This window comes from Parasteatoda tepidariorum, chromosome 2 (genome assembly GCF_043381705.1).
Source record: "Parasteatoda tepidariorum isolate YZ-2023 chromosome 2, CAS_Ptep_4.0, whole genome shotgun sequence".
Lineage (NCBI taxonomy): Eukaryota > Metazoa > Arthropoda > Arachnida > Araneae > Theridiidae > Parasteatoda > Parasteatoda tepidariorum.
In genome coordinates this window covers 54,094,679-54,117,682 of record NC_092205.1, presented here as the reverse complement: position 1 = coordinate 54,117,682, position 23,004 = coordinate 54,094,679, and the positions used below count along the sequence as shown (strand labels likewise).

Sequence of the window (23,004 nt, the reverse complement as noted above, 5' to 3'; positions counted from 1 at the left end):
TAAAGACTCCAAATTGTCAATTGCATTCTTGAAAAAATCTGATTAGACTATTATCAAATTGCATAATTCAGAAAAAGTATGTTTCTTTTTCTGATTCCTTAACTTAAAACATAGCCATTAAAAAGATAGTTAGCATATATAAAAATATTTCTTCCAACCAATGAAATTGTATGTCAATATATGATAATCTGATCATCAAATCATCACAGGAGGCTACAAAAAAATTCGGGTAATTTTACTGTATCATAGAATAGAACAAATTTATTTATTGCGTTTGCTTACTTCTTACTGTCTGTTACTTTAATTATAAAATATTTTTTAATGTATCTCTTAATTTATTGTTTTTTTTTAACATTTTTACAATGACAAACGAGAGATCTGATAGTTTAGAATTTTTTAAAACAAGAAAACGACACTGTAAAATCGTACGCTTGTTCTGTATAGAATCAATAAAACAAAGATTCCCTCTTGTATTAGAACGTATATTCCCTATTGTATATCTAAGATTGTAAAGCAAAGGATTCGGCGGAATTGGATTGATTGAAGGTACATTAGATTAAAGGATTAGATAAAAGCGTTTAGATTAAAGGTACACTGTTCAAAATTCCAGTGAAAAACACTGTCACTCTGCAGCCTCCTTAAAATCCACTTTACTGTAAAATTTTAACCAGATATTTTTCAAGTAGTATATATATAATTGTGATTCAGGGAATTCACCTTAAATATTTCAGTTAAAAATTGAAATACATCAGAATTTCTTCTTTGAAAAATTTCGAGGCATAAATGTATCTTACTGTAAAAAGTACTGACCAGAGTGCCGTTTCTTACCAGCAATTTATTCTGTAATGTACAGTGAAGAAGACTTGCGCCTCATTGCTTAAAATTTCGATAAGCGTTTGAGGCCTCTGCATCGACGCAAAAGGTATCCACTTTGAAAGCAATTAGATTTATTTCTAATTAAAAGTCTACTCTTATTCTTGTTTGTAATATTTTATTACTTATATAACGTTACTTATATAACGTTACATTTAAAAAAAAATTCGTTGCTTTCTGCCACTCATCACAGTAATTAAAGTGTTTCGTTCTTTTTTTTCTATGCTTACCGTACTTTAAACTCCTAAAAAGTATTTTTATTCATATTGTTCTAATCTTGCATTTTTCAAGGATAAAACTGATAGACAGTTTCATTTTCTGTTTCATTTTTGGAAAACCAACCTCCAGTTACAACAAAAATAGACAGTAAAATGCCTGTCAGCAATTCACCAGAAGGTAAGTTTATCTGCACTATGCAAATAAATGTAAATAACTTATCTTTAATTTATCTCAAGCGAAGTGAATGCTTATCAATGTAAACTTTACTCACTAAGAAAATTTTCATTCCTTCTACCAGATGCAACTTTAAATCATAGGAGAATTTTAAATTTCTTTTTAATGAAAGAAGCTGAGTTTATTTTTTTAAACAACATTAAGATGTTTGCTATCAAGTGGTTCATATAAATCGATAACTGGATGTGATGTATAAAACTAATTTCTTAAGTTGCTAGAAAACTCCGACTTCTGCTCTCTAACACTGAAATTCTGAATCAAATTACGATAAAAAGCACTGGGCATCCTGAATGCAACATTGGTAAAATCCATTTTAATATTAAATCGATTTTTTAACTTAATTTTATATTATAAATTCGCAGTGATATTTATTTTATTACAGTGATTTTACAATAAATATCATTATTGTTAAAAATTACGGGATATCAGATTTTCTAATGCCTAAAATTATTCGGTAAAAAGTACTGACATTTTAAATATTGGTACTTTTTACCAAACTTGGTTCTGGAATTTTTTACAGTGCAGCTCTCCAGCTTCTGTTATTGCTTCTTATTTATTTCTGTTTTTTATTAATAAAATAGCATTATTTAATTTATAAAATATATAATTACTATAATTTTATCTAAAAACATTTTTTTAGTATGTAAATTAAAACAAATTGAACGATTACTAGGATTCGAAAAATAATCACCTGCACTAGAAATGTTGAAACTTAGGAATAAAAAATGCGTTATATATATGAAGAAGTAATGAATGAAAAGTAATTTAAATTGTTAATAATGCATAACGCTAACATAATATCATACAATTAGAAGCAATTTTTATATCTCTGGAGTCTTTTACATTCTCGCTATTATATCCTGTAGTATTAAATTAAGAAATCTTAAGATCCATCTCCACCGCGGTTATAAGTGTTCAAAAGGGGGATTTTTTATTTTTGAACTTATTATTTGTTATTATTTATTACAACAAATAATAAGTTCAATTTTGTGAATTTTATTATTTTTGAACTTATTATTTGTTATTATTTATTATAATAAATAATAAGTTCAATTTTGTGAATTTCATTATTTTTGAACTTATTACTTGTTATTATTTATTATAACAAATAATAAGTTCAATATTATGAACTTTATTAGTTTATTATTATTTAATTTGATTGTAATTATTTATAATCAAATTAAATAATAATAAAATATGAATTTTATTATTATTTATTTTTGAAATTTATTTCGAAACGAAATGTAACACTAAGCAAAAATAGTAAATCTATTTATACAAATATTTTGCACCATTTCACCTTTCAGGGGAGAAATCTTTGTCTACTTAAAAATATTTCACTTGTATTTGGAGATTTAAAACTAAATATTTAATACAAATTAAGCCATGCCACAAATAATGGCATAATTATGAATTCATATGAGTGATAACATATATTAATCAAACTTTGCTGATTCGGAACACTCTGATTCGGAAATATGTCGTTAAATTAAGCACAAATATTTTTAATTTTAAAATATTTTTCAGTTAAAATATTTTTTGTTGTTATTTTAAAATAGTTGGGAAATTCGTAAGACACTTACTAATGAAAAAAATGTCACAGGTGGAATTTCATCTTCAGGTTTTTCTTCTTTCTCCTCTTTCTCACTGAAAATGAATTTAAAATAAATTTCATTATGTAGAAAATGCTATGTCTCAAATTTAAATGATAACATTTAGTATTACTTCAAAAACGGTAGTAAGCGAAGTAATTGTGATTCGCAATAATGGTGGAAATATAAATTCATCAAAAACACGAAAAAAGTTGTACTACATGCGTGTTTTTTTACCAGGAGGATTTTTTTAGTTGCGTACCCTTACAGTCGTCTTAAAAAATGTGACTTTACATGAAAATGTAATTTTTTATTTTGTTAATATATTAAGATAAACAGACTTGACTTGTTTCAACCAAATAAATCCCAATAAAACATTTGGGATACCAATTTTTCATTTTTGAAAAAGTAAACTGTCCTTTTAAAAAGAAAAGCAACAGAGCAAAAAATTGATTCGGTAGGGTACGCAAAAATAATTAAGTGAAATATATACTTTTCATATCTTAAAAAAATGAATATGAAACAGTTTTTAAATTTCTACATTTTGACATGAATAAAGTATAATGATCTGAAATAAAAGTTCAGCAAATATAAAGAAGACTTACTTTTCAGCAAATAAACTCATAATTTTTCTAAAATTATGATATTTAAGTGCATCGGTTAAAAGAGTACGTACTTAATTCACAAAACATTAGGTTTGAAATATTTCAATTCATTACGATTACGTTCTATTTACTTGTCATAAAATAACCTTCAAACTTCATTGCGATTGTTCTATTTACTTGTCATAAAATAACCTTCAAACATAATAAAATTAAAATAATGTTTGGAAAACATCACATTTACTAACGTAGCGAGAAGTTCCGATTTAAATCGTAATCAATACTGAATTCATTGATCACATTTATTACTTATCAAATCTGTAACACTTTCACTGCAGCTTAAATAAAGATTAAAAATGATCTCTAATTAAAAAAAAAACAATTCTACTTAATATGTTAGTATTAGACGCAAAAACTTTTAGAATTGTGAAGACATAGTTGTTTTGCAACCTTGTTGTTTCAGTATAGTTGTTTGAATATTTGTTTCAGAACTCTTGATGGCATATTTTTTGTCTTTTTTATTCAATCCAAGGTATAAACAATGACCATGGATTATATTTGCTTGTGTTAGTATAGCGATGATAGTTTCTAACAGACTGATTTAAAATTCGTCAATCAATACTATTCTGATTCCATTAAACTGTAATCCTCCTCATGAGGTAGTATAAAATTCGATTTTTTTCGTTGTAATTTTAAAACAAACAATTTATAAGACTAAGCATTTTAGAGCAGAGGTCCCAAAAAGGTATTCTGCGGTAACTTAGGGTTCCATGGTACAGCCACAAGGGGCTCCGAAAATTGCAATTTCTTTTTCCAATTAAGATTTTCAAAGTCTGTAATTGAATTTTTATCCAATTAATCAGCCATTATTTGTTCGAATATTTACATTATTTTTTTAATTATTTTAATAAAATGCTTGATAGTAAAAACACGAACAAAAAATAATTTGAATGAATAATGAATACCATCATCAATCGTGGCAAGATAGCCCAGGGTGGGCAAAGACCTTAAGAACTAAACATTTCCATGCAGTCACCCCTACTGGCAGCCAAACTCTTTTATTTCTGAAAAAATACTATAATCTTTTACCTCGATTAAAAATTACTAAATTTAACAATGAAGAACAGTGTTTTTCTGATAATCATTTTCAACGTCTATTCTCGTTCTTTTTCGTTTTTCTATCAATGAAAAGCACAATTAGTCACTCATATTCAGTTTATGCATTCACTAAATTAAATCAAGAACCAGAATAAATGAGAGACTCAAACCTGAAATTCAATTATTTGATATAAAATAGACTTCTAAGACTAGAATTGATGAAATGATACGATGATAAAAAATTTATTTTTCACCCATTTATCAGCTACATTCAAAATGATTAACGAAATTTCAGATACAAAGTATTTTCTGGATTATTAATATCCTTTCTTTGATTAATATGTTATCATTTGCTAACAAAACTAATTCATTAAGTCTCAGAAATTCCGCCAAAAATCAAACTTATCATTTATAGGTTCAATAGATGAATAAAATTAGGAAACACTGTTATAAAGAATGAAGCGAAAATCTTTAGAACAGCAGTTTTTTCTTATAATTTTAAAACAATAGAATCCTGGTATCGCATTTTTTCCTTCACTGTTAGAAATTTCTGGGGAAAAAGTGGTTAAATAACAAATGTTTTAAGTGTTATTTCACCATATTCTATCAAAACAGTCAAATAATCCAAATGAAGTGGTATTCAAACTGCCAGCAGAGAGAAAAACCGTTTACTAGCAGCTCTCACCTAATGCGGTTAAACAACCAGAATTTCATTGCACCAACGAGGCCTACCTTATAAAGCCACTTCGAACCAGGGTTTATATTATAGTCGAGAAAGCTAATCTGTCAATCTCATGACCGACAAGAACGGGGATTAGAGTCTTAGCGTTTACACAGCAATATTCTCTCCATTCCCTTCAGCACATGAAATTTCCAATGTCCTGCTTTCCCCAATTTGTGACCCTGGACAATGAATCCTGGACGGATTGATGGTAGCACCATAAAACTGCATAATATAAAAAAAAGTCTAGCATTTCCCATCTCCATTATTCCGATAATTGTAAAACTATGCTAGTTGTAAACAGTTTCAAAGCCGAAGGTAAAAATTGTTCTTCACCGTAGACTTTATGGCTAACTTGATGGACAAACTGCTACCCGTTATTTTACCGTAATTTTAGAATAAAAAATTCTAACATTGTACATTCATAACTAAGAAGCGTTCACCCATATTTAACTCGCATATCAATCTAAATGTATTTTTGAAGAATTTCTATCTTTAAGAAGCACGGTTAACAATTAAATTAGTTGCAATGAAAACTAGAAAGTGAGATCTATAAAGTGCTTAGTGTATCTTACTAAGTTTAAGACATGTTGAATCAGGATATGTTTCCCCTACAATGAGGTAATTGAATTTTTAATCATCATTATGTAATAAGGAATTGTAAACTTTTAAAATAGAAAAAAGGTCAACTGTACTCGTATTCATAAGTCTAAATATCTCTTTTCAAGTACAATTGATTATTTTTTTGAAGAATCATGTAATCGTTCAGCTTGTTGCTATTATCGTATTAAGAAAATTTTCTTGGAGAAAATTACAGCAATTCTACATTTTATTTACAAAATGAATTTTTTTGTTAAAAAAAAATATTGACTTTAAAAGAAGTGAATGAGAGGCAATTAAGAGAGTTGGCGAGAGGAGATTTTTATTTTCTTCGAGCGGAGATTCTGGAAACTAGGAAACTCCTTTCCATATTTGCTCTCCACATCACTACCCGTAATTATTTCTTCTTCATCACTGGTTTCTTTTTTTTCTTCTTAAAAGTAAATAATTTTCACTGAAAACAAAGAATAATTTTTTAACAACACATGCAATTGTTGTAGTTTTATATAAGAACACTTTATAACTATTTAACGATAAGAATGCGAATACGAATTTGAAAATAAATCAGTACTTAAATTTAACCAAAAAATACCAATTTAATCAAAAAAAGTTGTGTCAAGAATATTGCTAATCACTTTGGGCAGGATAAGAATTGGCCACAATCCTTTTGGTGAAATTAAGACAATTTTTCCCCTGGTTATATAGCATGGTTCGTGCGCACTGGGAAAAAATTAATAACTTGTATCAATTTTGTTATAAAAAAGGCTGAAAATTTCGTCATATAAGCTTCTACTATCAAAATAAAATTTCATAACTGACACCTTTGAATCTATATATAGATATTTACTTAAAAAAATAAAATATTTTTGCTGCCACAAGTATAAAAATATAAAAATATCTACTATTGAACCTTTTTAAACTACCACTTTTTAATTTTTTCCAGATGTTAATTTTGTATCGGCAATCAATTTCTAGAAGATATAAACTATCTACGGTAGGCATTCATGAAATATGTAAAAAAAAAAATAAACATAAACATGGTTCGAAATCTTACGACTACTGACGTTCTAACACACCATACCGTAAAATCTACGATTCTTTTCTTTATTAGGACCCATTCAGCGAAATTAAAGAAACAAAATCAAATAAACCAACTTATTTTAAATTATTTTACACATTTTTTATAAACTTTAATGCTCATTTAAATTATTATAGCTTAATTATGAAAATTCCATAATAAAATAAAAAACAAACCTGCATCCTGCACCACCTATTAAGCATTCATTATCGTCAAAAGCTTCATTTATGTATGTCTCCTCAAGAACTTTATCATCTTTTCCATTCCGAAATCCATTTGTATCCGAGTTTTGATAATCACCTTTATTCGACATTTTTCTTTAAAGGTTTTAATTCATTTGCGACTTGAAAATTTTTTTAAAGGGACACTCCCTCCTTCAGGAAATATTCACACACCACTTCCGAAAGCTTACAATTGCCGGTTTAAATATTATGAATTCCTCATTACCAAAACCTTGTGCAACAGCGTCACTAAATTTACTGACTGATTGGAGTCCAAAGAGTGATAAGTTTTCACCCAAATAAGGAACTTTATTACTTGTGGTTACCCCTTCTTTTTTATCAGTACGAACGAAAAAAAAATTTTTTTTTACAATTAAATATTCTCAACAATACGGAACAAATCAGGAACTTTATTACATGTAGTTACCCCTTCTTTTTTATAAATACAAACAAAAGAATTTTTTTTGCAATTGAATTTTCTCGCTATTTATCTCCATTGATCTAAAATAAGCCCATTCCACACTCTACACCCCCGTGAGATTATTGTAGCGATTTGTTCTTACGTCAAATTAATCTTTGATTAATAAAGATAATGGAAGAGAACCAAGCAACGTTTTATCGATTTTTTGTTATCATTTTTGTCAGATAGATATAACAATGTTGTGTAAGCACTAAGATAAGGGAAAAATGTTACAAAGCTTAAATTCTGTATAATTTTTATAAAGTGAAAAAATGCTGAATTTCAGTAAAATACTTCTTCTTTTTTTAAATAGTAATGAAAAACAGGAAAGAGCACAAGTTAACAACACTAAGAAAAAATATGTTGGAAAATTGCCAGACTATAACAAAATTTACTTTGTTTTTTGCTCTGGAACACAAAAAAAGCAGAATAATTATTACCGAAGCGCTTTGATAACAATTTTGGTAAAATTAGCTGTAAAATATGGTTTCAAAATATCTTACAAAATATTAACTATTTATTATGATAATTTAAAACAAGGCATAAAAACCATTTATTCGGTAAAATTTACATTTCAGTTTTATATTTTTTACTACATGCGTGATAATAAGAACTGTAAAATTTTGAAAACCAGATTTTCAGGTAAACGTACACCATATGAACAGAAAAATTTAAAAATAAATAGCTTAAACACCGTATAATTTGGTTTTTGTTACCAGAATGATGACTTTGTTTACCAAAAATGCCATTAACTTACAGTACGATATTTGTACCAGAATTTTATATACGTCTTATTTGAATAAAAACTAGGCAAATATACTTTATTTCATCAACTATTTTAAGGAAAAATAAGTATTTTGTTGTATTTTATTATTAGGGACAGAATAACTGCAGCGCACTTGTTATAGATCATCATAAATAATTCAAGGTTAAAACTGCAGTTGTTACGGTAACTAAAAGTAAAAATTCAAACGTAAGTTTTAATCATTTTAAAAACATGCTAAACCTCAACAAATAAACTTTTAATCACAATATAACTACTTTCTTGCTATTGCTTCTTTAATAATTCATTTTTAATTTTAAAAAAAAATATTTAAATGTGATTCCTTTTATTCTAATTTTTATTTTATCAATAAAAGTTCAAGATTCTATATCATTTGTTTGACGGATTATTTACGTTTTATTCTATTTTCCGATATTAATATAAATTTTTGGATCAATAGCTGTTAAAAAGTACTAAAACCATGTCTTCTTTTTACATACCATTTATTGAGTGAGCTAGTTAATAAACGCAACAAAATGTGAAACTCAAGCAAATAAAATATTAGCTTTCATGAATTTAAATTTAGTGATATACACTAACAAAATGTGTTCCGATATTTTAAATAAAAAGACTTACCTCTTCATTTTGCAGCCACGATGGCACCACATCTAATTTCAATTAAAGGTAGTGTTAATATAAAGTCTATCTATAACATCTAAAATCTATAACTTTTAACAACTATAAAGTGTTACTTAAAAATCATGTTGTCATGAACAATGAAAATAGGAACTGTCATATATCCGAGTATACATATCTATAAAAAAAATTTGTAACTGATACTATTTCTGATCTTTAAAACAATTGCGTAGGGGGTCCAAATCACAATTTTGAAAATGTCCAAAATTTCTCTTGAAATTTTGTGTGTTTTCAAGTATACTAAATTTTAAAAAAGTACCTAAAATGTTCATTAAATTCTTTCAAGACATTTAGAAGATTTATTGCCTAAAAAACTGAATAAAAAACTAAAGTACTGCCTTGTAATAATAGAAATTCTTTTAATAGTAGTTTGCTATTTAAATTTTCAAAATGAAATTAAAAATTACTGAAACAAAACTACAAACTTTTCTTCGTTATTTCATTTAAAAAATTACAATCAAAATTGAAATTCAGTTTAAAGACAAAATAAATTATGCACAATATTCAAATTTCTGGATGAAATTTTGGTAAAAATTACCTGCTCTCTGAGTGCCTGTACTTTTTATCATAAAATCTAATTTTAGCGGAACATGCTATGGAACAAAAAAATCTGATATACCGTAATTTTAACTGTAATTATTACCGTAAAATCTCTAAATCACTCTAAATATATAAATATTACGGCAAAAATTAAGAATACAAAATTTTTAACATAAAACGTTTAATATAAAAATAAAATTAAAAGTTACACAATAAATGTAAAGTATAAAAAATAAAATTGAATAAAAAAATAAAAAATAAAATAATGAATCAAAATAAGTACAAAATTAAAAAAAAAATTATAACACAAAAAATTACCATAAAATATAAAAAATGCATCATATTAAACTTTTTTCCATAAAACTAATGATCCATTAAATTAATTTAAACGGATTTTACGAATGATTCACAGATTTTAACACATAGTTTCAGCTACATTTGAAGGTCATGACGGGTACCGCGAAATTATAATTCATCTCGTTTTTAAATGAAGAAGAAAAAAAACTTCTTGCTCTATTTCAAACAGAATTTATGTTTTATTTTCAACAATAAAGTTATCAAAATTTTTCAGAGCTTTGTACCCTAAATACCCTAAAATAAAAATACCACCAAAATATTTCTATCTTATCGAAGTAATGTTAAGAGTTTTAATTCTAAGTAATAATCTCTTGTTGTATTCAATTAGGTGAAAATCGGTAATATGGACAAAATTTTTGATTTTATTTATTGTCTGTATTCTGAAACCGGCGTTGAATAGCCCTACCAATTCTCAGTTGACTACTATCAATGCTGAACTCCACAGTCTTGTAATCTCGAACTCTTGTCTTCTTCGTTAAGGGAACTCCTGGATCAAGCTTTAGGACAAACTGTCCATCATGGCGGTTTTTTTGTTGGAACCAATCCGCATTTGCGTTTCATTATAGGGAAACATCAAAACCCTCCCATGATTAGCCCAACAACAAGAGGATTATAACCCTTGGTCCATCTATTACTGATCATATCTTATGTTAGCACTGTGGCCAGTGTAAGCCGGGACTAGAATTCGTATCACCAAATTCCGCTGGGATACGAGAGGCGAATGCTCTACCTCCTAAGCCACGGTGTCTCTATTGTCTATTTTTAAATTTAAGTTCATTAGCTTTCCAAAAACATTCAAATTTTTGCTTTCTGATTTCCGAAATGAAGTTATAGTTGTTTTTTTTTATACGCTGACAGGCAAAACTGGAACGCAAATAAGCACTTCGAGACAAAATAATAGTGTTTTTTGTCATTCTTCAAGAATTATAATTTTTTTTATTTAAACAAATTAGATTTTTAAGAGAAGTATAATTCATCTTTAAAATTACTTTTTGACTATTCAATTTTTTTGCCGTCAGAATTTCCTTGTATTTTAGAGTTATCTTGCATTTTAAATGCATTTTTAAAAAGATATTGATTTTGAGAAAATTTCTTTATAAAAACATTCATTATTAACAAAGTTTAATATAAAATAATTTAAATTTTTAAATTTTCTACTTTAATTCATTAAATTTTCTGCAAATTTAGCTATGATTTGAACTAAGTTCTAAGGTCTAAGGGAGAATTTAATACTTTAATCAAGACTTAAGCAAGAATATTTTGAATTTTTTTTTAAAATAAATCAATATTGATCAATATATTAAGTTTTATATGTTTGTTTATTTTGACTATTTAAAAAGTTTAGTTCAAAACACAGGAAAGCCATATTTTTGATCTAGAAAAAAAATTATTTTGATATTTATGAATCACAGTTTATTACAGAGTTCTCAGTATAACAAGAAAAATATTTAGTTAACAAGTTAAAATTGGCTTTATATTTTAGAAAATAATTTTATAAAGCTTGAGAATTTACTTTATGCTTATAATTTTAGGATCCCTGATTACGAATAATAAAATTAAAATTTTAATTGCGGCTGTTTCAAAAAACATTTTTTTGAACCCAGTCACACATTTTAAAATTAAAAAGGATAGTTTACCAAAGAAGGAAAGTTTTTTTACTAAGAGAAACATAAGTTTTTTCTCATCGCGATTGTGAAATTTTATCAGTCATGATAAGAGAAAATCTTTCTTATTGTTCCCAAGAGAATAAAAGAATGTTATCTTTTACACAAAATAAATTGAAACAGAGAATTTATCGATATTATAAAAACATTTAATTAATTTCTAGATATTCCAGATTCGCGACATTAACCCTTGGACGCAGAATTTTTATTACACATATTTTTCATTCATTTTTTTTCAGTACTTTTTAGTTTTTTAGATTAAATTAAGGGAATAAAATTATATTCAGCATTTCAATAATTTACGATTATTGAATACAGGATGGAACACTGCTGTTGTTTTCTCTACTGCTTTTAAACACGCCGCACATTCAATCAATAAATTTTCTATTTTGTAGTTATTTAGATCCAAGAAAATCAGTTACTCATCATTGAAATTTTTTTAATTTACAAAAGCAATTATTGATAAATTTTTGAATATGAATGAAAAAAATTTCGAACTACTTTCTTTGGGGTTTTTTGTTTTAGCACAAATATAATTCCATTAACCTGACAAATCTTTTGTAACTGTTTTAATAAATAAAAAAAGCCAAAATATATTTTTCTTGTAATTATAGCGTTGGAAAAAAAGAAAATACATAAAAGCGGCATCGGCATCCCATCTGCGTCTAAGGGTTAATAAATTATAATTTCCCAATATAAAATAACTAATTTTTCGAAATTTTAATATACTTCTTATTTAATTTCCAATTTCGTCTAGAGAAATAGTTTCTTACCCAATAAATTGCAAATACAGTTCACAAATTGGATGTTTTTCTTCTTTAAAATATTTTTTTTTTGGTTACCATGGAAACCGATGCCGTTTTCAAAAAATCTGTTTTTTAATATAATTTCAACAAACCTTACGCTCTTTAATCATTATCTACACTTTTAACAAACATGCGAATAAAATAATTTAGGGTAGGAATAAAATATACAAGAATACGTTGAAATTTTAAAATATATTTTGTATGAAAATCTCGATTTTCTGAAAATATAAAAGAAATTTCCAAAGCGAATTCTTTTTTTAATTTACTGCGAATTCTATGGAGAAAATATTCAGTTGGTTATTTAAGTGTAGAATCTGTATAGCGCGCAAAAATGTGATTTCAAAGTTAAAAAAAAAGAAAAAAATAAGTGAAAAAGAAAAAAGAGTGAAAAATTTCTGAGGCAGTGAAAAATATATGAAAAGCATAAAATATATGAAAAGCCTAAAAAAAACTATAAGTCACTGCAAATTCTGTAGTAAAAAAGTATTTATTTAGTTTGTTAAAGGCAGAATCTGTCTAACGCATAATTTAAAAGTTAAACGGGCAAAAAGAGTGAAATTTGTTTAAGGCAGTAACGCAATTCCAAAATTTAATTTCTAAGATTTTTTTAGGCAGAATATTTTAATGAAATTATAATTTCATTAAAATATAAAAAATAGTTAAAAAGCGAAATTCTTTTGAAATTCTGTAATGAAAATTATTCCTTAAGTTTTTTTTAGAGCAACGCGTAATTTGAAAGCGAAAAACGCCACAAAAAAAGGAAACTTTTTTTAAGGCAGAAACGCAGTTCCAGGATTTTTTTCTAACATCTTTTACTGATTTAGATTTTTCACGGATAAATATTTATTTATGTAGGACCTACCACGAAGTTTGCGCTTATCAATGAAATATTATCGTTATTTCCTTACTTCATTCCATGCATTCTCCATAACATAATATTTAAGCAAAGGAAAATAGCCAGACAGTTAACAACGATATTTTAAACTTAGACGATAAGGACCTTGACGATATATAAATTAATCGAAGTTCTTAAAAGATGATTGGCTTGGTTTTTTCATTATTAATATTTCAAAAAGAAATATAAATATTAACACTTAAATTCGATATTCAGTATACAGAAAAAAATATGTTGCAAACAGGAAACAAAATGAAATATAAAGTAAGGACTTCTTCGTTTAAACTAAATTATTATTCGCCAGCTGCAAACTGCAAAGCCAGGATTGAGACAACTATTAAATGTATTTCCCATTCTATAAATTTCAGTAAAACGGTTAATTTAGTTATAAAATGATTCTAAGTGTCGATTACAGTTTTTTGTTTTGTTTTGAGAGATTGTTTTGGAGTAACGGGATCTAATCTGTGAACGGTACAAACCGCTCCCGTCTTTGAGAGTATTTAATGCTTTCTATTTTTATTTAGATACGTTATTTAGAATAAACGTCGCATTTCTGCGTTTTATTAACAGTGACATATTAATAACAAAATTACCATACTGTATGGTAACAACATTTCTGGAAATAAAAAAAACATCAGAATTCTGGCTAATAAAACCAAACTATACGACTTTTAGACCATTCATTTGGAAATTTTTTCGTTACTAACGGTTTACCGAAAATAATAGTAAAAATACAAAACTAAAAAGTAACTTTAATCGAATAAATGGTTTTTACGCCATGCTCTTAGGTATCATGATAAATTTACCACACATACCAAATTTTATCACAGATTATAAAATCACATTTTATAGTTCATTTTACAAAAATCATTACCAAAGCACTTCGGTGAAAATTACTGAGCTTCCTAGTGTTTCCATAAAGACAGAAACTCGATAAAGTTTACCATATTCTTATAATTTTGACCATACTGCTTTTCATTGTGAAAAAAGGTGGAAAATCTATAATTTAAAACCAGTGAAAAAATTACATGCATCGGATCATCTTTTTTACTCAATTCATCTTTTTTAAACAAATGTAACAATTTAGCGAAAACCAATATCCTTAAGAAAAAAATTTGATTTTTATATTTTAAAGTTTCTTAAAAAATATTTATTTCCTACATCTAAATTTTCTTTTTGCTACATTAATTCACGCAAAATAAAGCACTTTTCAAAAATAAGAATTATTATATTCCTAACAAAAGCCCAACATGACTCACTTTCCATTTCTTTCGCATTTTATGATAATTTTTTTGAAAGATGAATACTAGAAATAAATATTTTCTAGTGTAGTAATGAAGCTAATAAAAACATGGAATTTATCAAAACTGCAACTGGCGAATTTTATAACTTTGGATAAATAAAAAAACTATTTTAAGTCGACTTATAAAGCTGAGTCAAGCCCATTAAAGAAATTTCTTTTTTAAAATAAATGACTATATGTATCCTTCTTTACAAAAAGTCCTTCTTTCAAAATTGTTATTCATGATTAAGCCCACAAATTTATCACAATGTGCAATTTATTAAATAAACAAAGCCATTGAAAAATGCTTATAGTATTAGTGCTAATAAAAAATTTTTAAAAAAATTTACTCATGAAAAGGTCACAATTTAAGGAAAAAATTGTGTGTATATTAGGCGCATTGATCTCAATTATGATCTAGTAGCAATTAAAATTTTTAAAATTAGATAATTGTACAAAACCAAATTGGTTAAGGGGATTAAAATGTGAAATTCATAACGCTTTCGTTTTTCCCTCTGACAAAAAAAAACACTTTCATTAACTTTAGACGTAGTTTTGCTAGGACTAAGATCATTAATGTTTCATCAAATTCAATAACATTTTTCTTACTTAAATATTAATTTGCCCTCTTTCTACCTCATAATCTTACAATTGGTTTTGCTACAAACTTTTTAAACTTAATCAGAAATAACTAAACAAAAATCAACAGCTTGAATAAGTTTGAGGCACATTATTTTAATCATTAATTATTATTTAAAAACAATAATTAATGATTATACATAATTATTAGTTATTTAATCCATATTTTATTCATTTTATGGGGAGGTATTTAATTAAATGGTTATAACTTTATACTCTCAACCTCTATAATTATTATTACTATTGAATGTGAGGTTTCTGAAGCTGAGAGGGGTGTCCCTCATTTTTTCAGAGTATGTGCCTGGAGTTATATTTTCATTTCACCGTAACTCACGCCTATCAATTGCATTGGTTTTGTAATGATTCTAACCCAGAAAAAAGTTTAAGAAGTTAATGTTGACGTTCATTCGTGAACTAATCGTTTCACAAAAAAAGGCAAAGATTAAAACTAAATGACCTTTAAACGTAAATGGCAAAAAGATGTTAAGACACGATTTAGCGAATAGTTCAAACTTTATTAATTAGAGCAATAACAACATATTAAAAATAATTTTGTATATTTTATATAAAATAACACATTTTGTTTAACATTCGACAGAAAATAAAACATTTGAAAAATTATACAAAAATAATCGTATCTATACATTTTCATTTATATTCAAAACCAAATTTCCAATCTATACAGTTATAATAAAATTTTAGTACAGACATATAAGAAATCAAATCAAGAAGAAATCAAATCAAATGTAACGGAATAATCTTAATTTGAATACATCTTCTAAATGCTTAATTTAAAATAATTATGAAATTTTTATTGCCGAAATAGTTTTATAATTTCATTTTGAAAGCAAAAAAAAAAACTTAAGTGATCGGAGAATTAAAAAAAGTATGTTTTTCAGAGGTATACTTTTTCTGCAATCTTAATATCATAAACTTATAGAGCTTAATATTTTCAGCAGGAGCTTATTTTTTATTTAGATATTTCTGCATCAGCTAGGTTTTGTTATTTTTCTCCTACGGTTAAAAAAGTAGAGGAAATAATAATTATAAAGCTCTTATCTTATGTTTATTGAATTTCAGATTAAGCTTATGAAAAATTCGGTTATATAACAATGCAAAAAACTTAGTTTTAATAGTTTAAAAAAATAATTTATATCAACTTTCAAAATTATACTAATTTAAAAATAATTACAATTTAAATTTACTACAAAAGTTTAAATAATTATTTTTTTAAGCTAAAATATAAAACTGGAAATAACCATTTCTTAATAAATACTTAATATTGTAATTAGAACACATATATTTAATTTAAATCTACAAAATACAATACTGAAGTATTTTCAGTTACACAAAGTGACTTATAACAGTCAACAATTTTTTTTCAAACATAAATATTTTACAACACAATCAGGTAAAACTTTATTCCTAAAATAAACTATGGACATATAAATACATTTAGTAATACTAAAAAATAACTTGCATTAAGTACAATATTCAATGAAGTGCAAAATGTTGTAACAAATAAAAATGTGTTTTATTTAATACAACATTGAATAAAAATGGTATGACACTAATGTTGTATATATAATGATACTCATGCGACCATTTAGAGAATTCAAACATTGCAATGATGAAAAGCTGTAAGTNATTTTAAATTTTCATAAAAAATATTTATTTCCTATATCAAAATTTTCGTTTTACTATATTAATTCTCGCAAAATAAGACAGTTGTCAAAAATAAGAATTATTATATATAAAAGCCCAACACGACTCACTTTCCATTTCTTTTGCATTTTATAATAACTTTTTTGAAAGATGAATACTAGAAATGAATATTTTTCTTGTGAAGTAAGGAAGCTAATAAGAACATGGAATTTATCAAAACTGCAACTGACGAATTTTATAACTTAAGATAAATTAAAAACTATTTTAAATCGACTTATAAAGCTGAGTCAATCTCATTAAAGAAATCTCTTTTTTAAATTAAATGACAATATGCATCCTTCTTCACAAAAAGTTCTTCTTCCAAAATTGTTATTCATGTTTAAGTCCACAAATTTATCAAAATGTGCAATTTATTGCATAAACAAAACCATTGAAAAATGCTTATAGTATTAGAGATAATAAAAAAAATTGTGGAAAAAATTTTCTTAAAAAAAGGTCACAAATATTTAAGGAAAAAATCGTGTCTGTATTAGGCGCATTGCAATCTAGTAGAGATTAAAATGTGAAATTCATAACGCTTTCGTTTTTCCCTCTGACAAAAGAAAAACACTTTTATTAACTTTAGACGTAGTTTACTAGGACTAAGATCATTAATATTTCGTCAAAAACAATAAAATTTTTTTTACTTAAATATTAATTTGCTCCTTTCCTACCTCATATTCTTACAATTGGTTTTGATGTGAACTTTTTAAACTTAATAAACCAAAATCAACAGCTTGAATAAGTTTTAGACGCAACATTTTAAATTAAGAATCAAATATTATTTTCCATATTTTAATCATTTTATGTGGAGGTTTTTAAATAAATGGTTCTTACTTTATACATTTAACCTCCATAATTATTTTTACTATTGAATGTGAGGTTTCAAAAGATGAGAGCAGTGTCCCTCTTTTTTCAGAGCTTTTGCCTAGAATTATATTTTCATTTCAACGTAACTTACGCCTGTCAATTGCATTCGTTTTCTAATGATTCTAACCCAGAAAAAAGTTTAAAAAGACAATATTGACGTTCATTCGTGAATCTAATAGTTTCACAAAAAAAGGTAAAGATTAAATCTAAATGACCTTTAAACGTAAATGGCAAAAAAGATGTTAAGACACGATTTAGCGAATAGTTCAAACTTTATTAATTAGAACAATAACAACATATTAAAAATAATTTTGTATATTTTATATAAAATAACACGTTTTGTTTAACATTCGACAGAAAATAAAACATTTGAAAAATTATACAAAAATAATCGTATCTATACATATTCATTTATATTCGAAACCAAATCTCCAATCTACACAGTTAGAATGAAATTTTAGTACAGACATATAAGAAATAAAATCAAAGAGAAATCAAATCAAATGTAACGGAATAATCTTAATTTGAATACATCTTATAAATGCTTAATTTAAAAGAATTATGAAATTTTGATTGCCGAAATAGTTTTATAATTTGACCTTGAAAGCAAAAAAAAACTTAAGTGATCGGAGAATTAAAAAAATTATGTTTTTCAGAGGTATACTTTTTCTGCAATCTTAATCATAAACTTATAGAGCTTAATATTTTTAGCAGGAGTTTTTTTTTTTTTATTTAGATATTTTTGCATCAGCTAGGTTTTGTTATTTATCTCCTACGGTTAAAAAAGTAGAGGAAATAATAATTATGTTTATTGAGTTTCAGATTAAGCTTATGAAAAATTCGTTTATATAACAAGGTAAAAAATTTAGTTTTAATAGTTTAAAAAAATAATTTATATAAAATTTCAAAATTATACTAATTTAAAAATAATTACAATTTAAATTTACAACAAAAGTTTAAATAATTATTTTTTCAAGCTAAAATATAAAACTGGAAATAACCATTTCTTAATAAATACTTAATATTGTAATTAGAACACATATATTTAATTTAAATCTACAAAATACAATACTGAAGTATTTTCAGTTACACAAAGTGACTTATAACAGTCAACAATTTTTTTTCAAACATAAATATTTTACAACACAATCAGGTAAAACTTTATTCCTAAAATAAACTATGGACATATAAATACATTTAGTAATACTAAAAAATAACTTGCATTAAGTACAATATTCAATGAAGTGCAAAATGTTGTAACAAATAAAAATGTGTTTTATTTAATACAACATTGAATAAAAATGGTATGACACTAATGTTGTATATATAATGATACTCATGCGACCATTTAGAGAATTCAAACATTGCAATGATGAAAAGCTGTAAGTACCTTAAAAAAATATAAGTAAAAAATGCTTTGGTGTGCAATAATTCTATGAAATAACTTTTCATAATAATAATTCCTAAAAGAAAACTTTTTTTCTGTTTTTTTTTCATTTAAATACATCTTTAAGAGCTTAAAAAGTTTTTAGTTCAAATTTGAATGATAAAATATATCTATCTTTATTTTTTAATTGCAAATATTTAAATTATTACTTTTGTTTAAAAAATATTTTCAAGAAAAATACGATAGTCTTAATACATTCAACATCAATTATATAATTGCACATTGTTTGATAGAAAATATTAAACAAGTAAATAAAAAATAGCAAAACCTTGCTCTTCAAATTTTAGTCATATAAGAGTAAGTATCAATTTATTGCGCCTAGAAACCAAAATATGTATATATGGTCGAATGATTTATTGGCGAAGAACTCTTAAATTCCGTAATTTATTTCTTCAGATACGCTTCTTCATGCAGATATTTTATCAATTTTTAACATAAAAACTGATTGGTATCACTTTTAATCTGTTTAAATAGTTCTGGTATTTGTAAATTTAATATTTGAAATGCCATAAATATGACCAACAAATCACCAAAAGCATTCACCATAACATAGCACCAATATAATTTGTATCAAGCATATAAATTGTCTTTTATTATTGCAAATTGCTAATAACATTTTAGTAATAACTATTAGCTTATACAAAAATACAACGACTATTTGTAACAAACAGGCACAAATTTGCAAATATATTTTGCACATAGAACTTCATTAAAAAATTACATTTTGGATCTATTCTCTCAGAATAATTCTAATCTCAAAGTATATTTTGTAATCGTTATTATAATTTTTTATAAATAGATTGGAATAAAAAAGACTAGACAAGATAAAAAAAAAGACTAAGGGTAATTGGACTTCTTGAAATGAATGAGGATTGAATGTGTATGTGCCCATAACAAAGTGCAGCGTCAAGTGAATGGTTAAAGATAAAAGTGGCATTTGGAGGATAATAAGATTCAGTAAGCAATCTGTTTGTGAAAAGAGCACAAAACTTATGGATATTAATCTATACATGAGTTACAGAATAAATATCTTTAACTTACTAATACTTCATCACTAAGAAAGAAAAAATAAGCAGTAAATAGTTGAATGAACATTGGTATACACAATTAATATTAGCCTTCACTAAAAAGATGAGATGACATAAATCACATTATGATGAATATTTTCCACAATTAACTTACTGTACACCACTCTGTGTATTGTGAAGATTGTAATAATGTCCTTTTAAATTTAAAAGCTCTTGATGGGTGCCTTTCTCTACAATTTTTCCTTTATGAATTACAACTATTGTATCTGCATTTTGAATTGTAGAAAGTCTATGGGCAATTATAAGACATGTGCGTCCACTACTTGCTTTATCTAAGGCTTCTTGAACAACCTGTTTGAAAATAAATCATTGTAGTATGATGTACACATTATTTACTAAATGTATTTTTCGTTTGAAACATTTACTTAACTAATTAATTCGCGATTATCTGAATTTTAAAATGTATAAATAATATAAATGTATAAATGCATTTTTATACATATTCCCTTTTGAGTACTTTTTACATCAATTATCTAAAATGAATTACATGAGCTGTTAGAAACACATATTATACCATATTATACCAAGTTTAAATAGTTTTTTATTTAATTAGCATTAATCAGTTTCATAAGAGTTGTTTTGGGATAATCAGTTGAATATCAAATTCCGATACAGAAATCAACAACGAAACGGGCACAAGATCATTCGGATCAAAACGCGTAGGCATAGCGGTAAGGATTACCCGATAGAGATCAGGACAAACAAAAAAAGTCTGATTATTGGTACAGGAGTAACGAAACAATATAATTCAGTCACAACGTAAGTTATCTTGTTGAAAACTGTCCGATAAGGAAAATGTCAAAGCAAAAAATTCAGCTTAAAAGTTATTACAAGAGTAACCAAAAAAAAATATAATTCAGGCCCATTGCTAGGTGTTGTGGTAAAAATTGCAGGACAGGGAAAAGGACAAATCACAAAAGTCTATTTATACGTTGATATAGAAGTAATTAAAAAAATATAATTCAGCAAAAATGTTTAAAAGCTAACATGGAAGTCACTGAAAAAGTGAGTTTATTTATACGTTCTTATTAGAAAACTACTGATAACATACATATATATTTCACATCATACAGAAACAAAAACATTACTACATATTATAAAAAATAATGTAAGGAAAAAATACATTCTACTAAAAAATATTGTCAGTAAATTTTGAAAAATAAATAAATAAATAAAAATATTCTTCTAAATCACTATAATTGCACTTATTTCACGTTAACACGATATCATTTTCTCTAGATTTGCATTGAAAAAAATTTCATTTTGACACCCAATCAGTTGATTAATACGTAAAGTAACCTCTTGAACTCGAATATGCCCTCCATTTGTCCCCTTCGAACACCGTTTTCTTAGAAAGAACCCTTTACATATCACTTTTCGGCAATTTTAATTCCATAAATTTGATTTGAAGGAAAGAAAAAGAATTTCCTTAATCAATAAACTTGAAGACTGGAAAAATGAAAAGTTCTAAGCCAATTATATTGTATTTATTTGATGAGAGTGTTAACAAACCTTTTCACTTTCCGCATCGAGGGCAGAAGTTGCTTCATCAAGAAGTAATATTTTGGGATTTCTTAAGAGAGCTCGAGCAATAGCCACTCTCTGCTTCTGGCCACCACTTAATTGCGTGCCTTTGTCACCAACTGGAGTGTCGTAGCCCTTAATGCAACAAAAATAATAAGTAACATAAATTAAATAATCAATTTATACTAGCTTGTAAGTATTTTCAGTAAATATTAAAAGCAAGTTATTTAAATCTTCTGTATTTCATAATTGTATTTATGTGTGCAATGCACTTGTTAAAACTTTTAATTGAAAATAACATGCAATATACAACAAATATTTACGTTTAGTGCAGCATGAAGTCAAATGAGTTAAAATAACAACAATAATTCATTTATTTTGATTACACTAATTAAACAAAATCGTCTCCATCCCTTATTAAAGGATAAAGTCACATGATTTATACATGTATGTAACTTTAACTATGCTTTACTATTTAGGACATCTATAAAAATAAACATGTTCTTAACTACAAATACATTAAAAGGAAAAAATTTTCAACATCAATATTTTAGATAAATCTTTAACATTAGCTTAGATTCTTTGAGGTAATATAAATAGATTCCTGTAAAATTTCCCATAAAATTATCACATATATTTTTCTTAACTAGTGCCATTTAGAAATGTTCCGCAAACGGGATTGCACAATCGATTTATGTAGCGGACGTGATAAAAAAATTAAAGTAAGTTTTTCTTTTAATAGGTACTGACACGCTAACAATTCCTAATAGCAATGGAAACATCATAACAAGAATTTTTAAAAATGATGTTAGTGCTAATACTTAATGTTAAATTAATAATATAATGTAGTAGTATTAAGTTGTTATACATATATATCTATATATATATATACACTTTTCTTTAATTTAAACTTCACTCATAATAAAAAAAAGCATTATAATTTTTATTGTATCATTTCTTTTATTTGGCGGCACATTTTAAGAATTTAGCGGCACACAAAAGTGCCGCGGCACAGTGGTTGAGAATCACTG

At 26.0% G+C, this 23,004-nt stretch overlaps 2 protein-coding genes across 9 annotated transcripts in view; both read right to left on the bottom strand.

Annotated features, from left to right (window-relative positions):
• The window catches only part of LOC107453349 (ATP-dependent translocase ABCB1), a 50,572-nt gene extending 42,800 nt beyond the window's left edge, over window positions 1–7,772 (bottom strand). The window contains exons 1-2 of the mRNA XM_043045621.2: window positions 7,194–7,772; window positions 2,910–2,973 (exon numbers count right to left, since the gene is read on the bottom strand). Coding sequence (XP_042901555.2) covers window positions 2,910–2,973; window positions 7,194–7,330 — 201 coding nt within the window. The 5' untranslated portion in view covers window positions 7,331–7,772. The remainder of the gene's footprint in view (window positions 1–2,909; window positions 2,974–7,193) is intronic.
• A 10,395-nt stretch (window positions 7,773–18,167) lies between these two features.
• LOC107453350 (ATP-dependent translocase ABCB1) overlaps window positions 18,168–23,004 on the bottom strand; it is a 95,164-nt gene continuing 90,327 nt past the window's right edge. For all 8 annotated transcript variants that reach the window (XR_011636155.1, XM_071177582.1, XM_071177577.1 and 5 more), the window contains 2 exons: window positions 21,962–22,108; window positions 18,168–20,740 (listed from right to left, as the gene is read on the bottom strand). Coding sequence is in view for 7 of the 8 variants with exons in the window: in XM_071177582.1 (XP_071033683.1) it covers window positions 20,540–20,740; window positions 21,962–22,108 (348 nt within the window). In the remaining variant the exon portion in view is untranslated. The remainder of the gene's footprint in view (window positions 20,741–21,961; window positions 22,109–23,004) is intronic.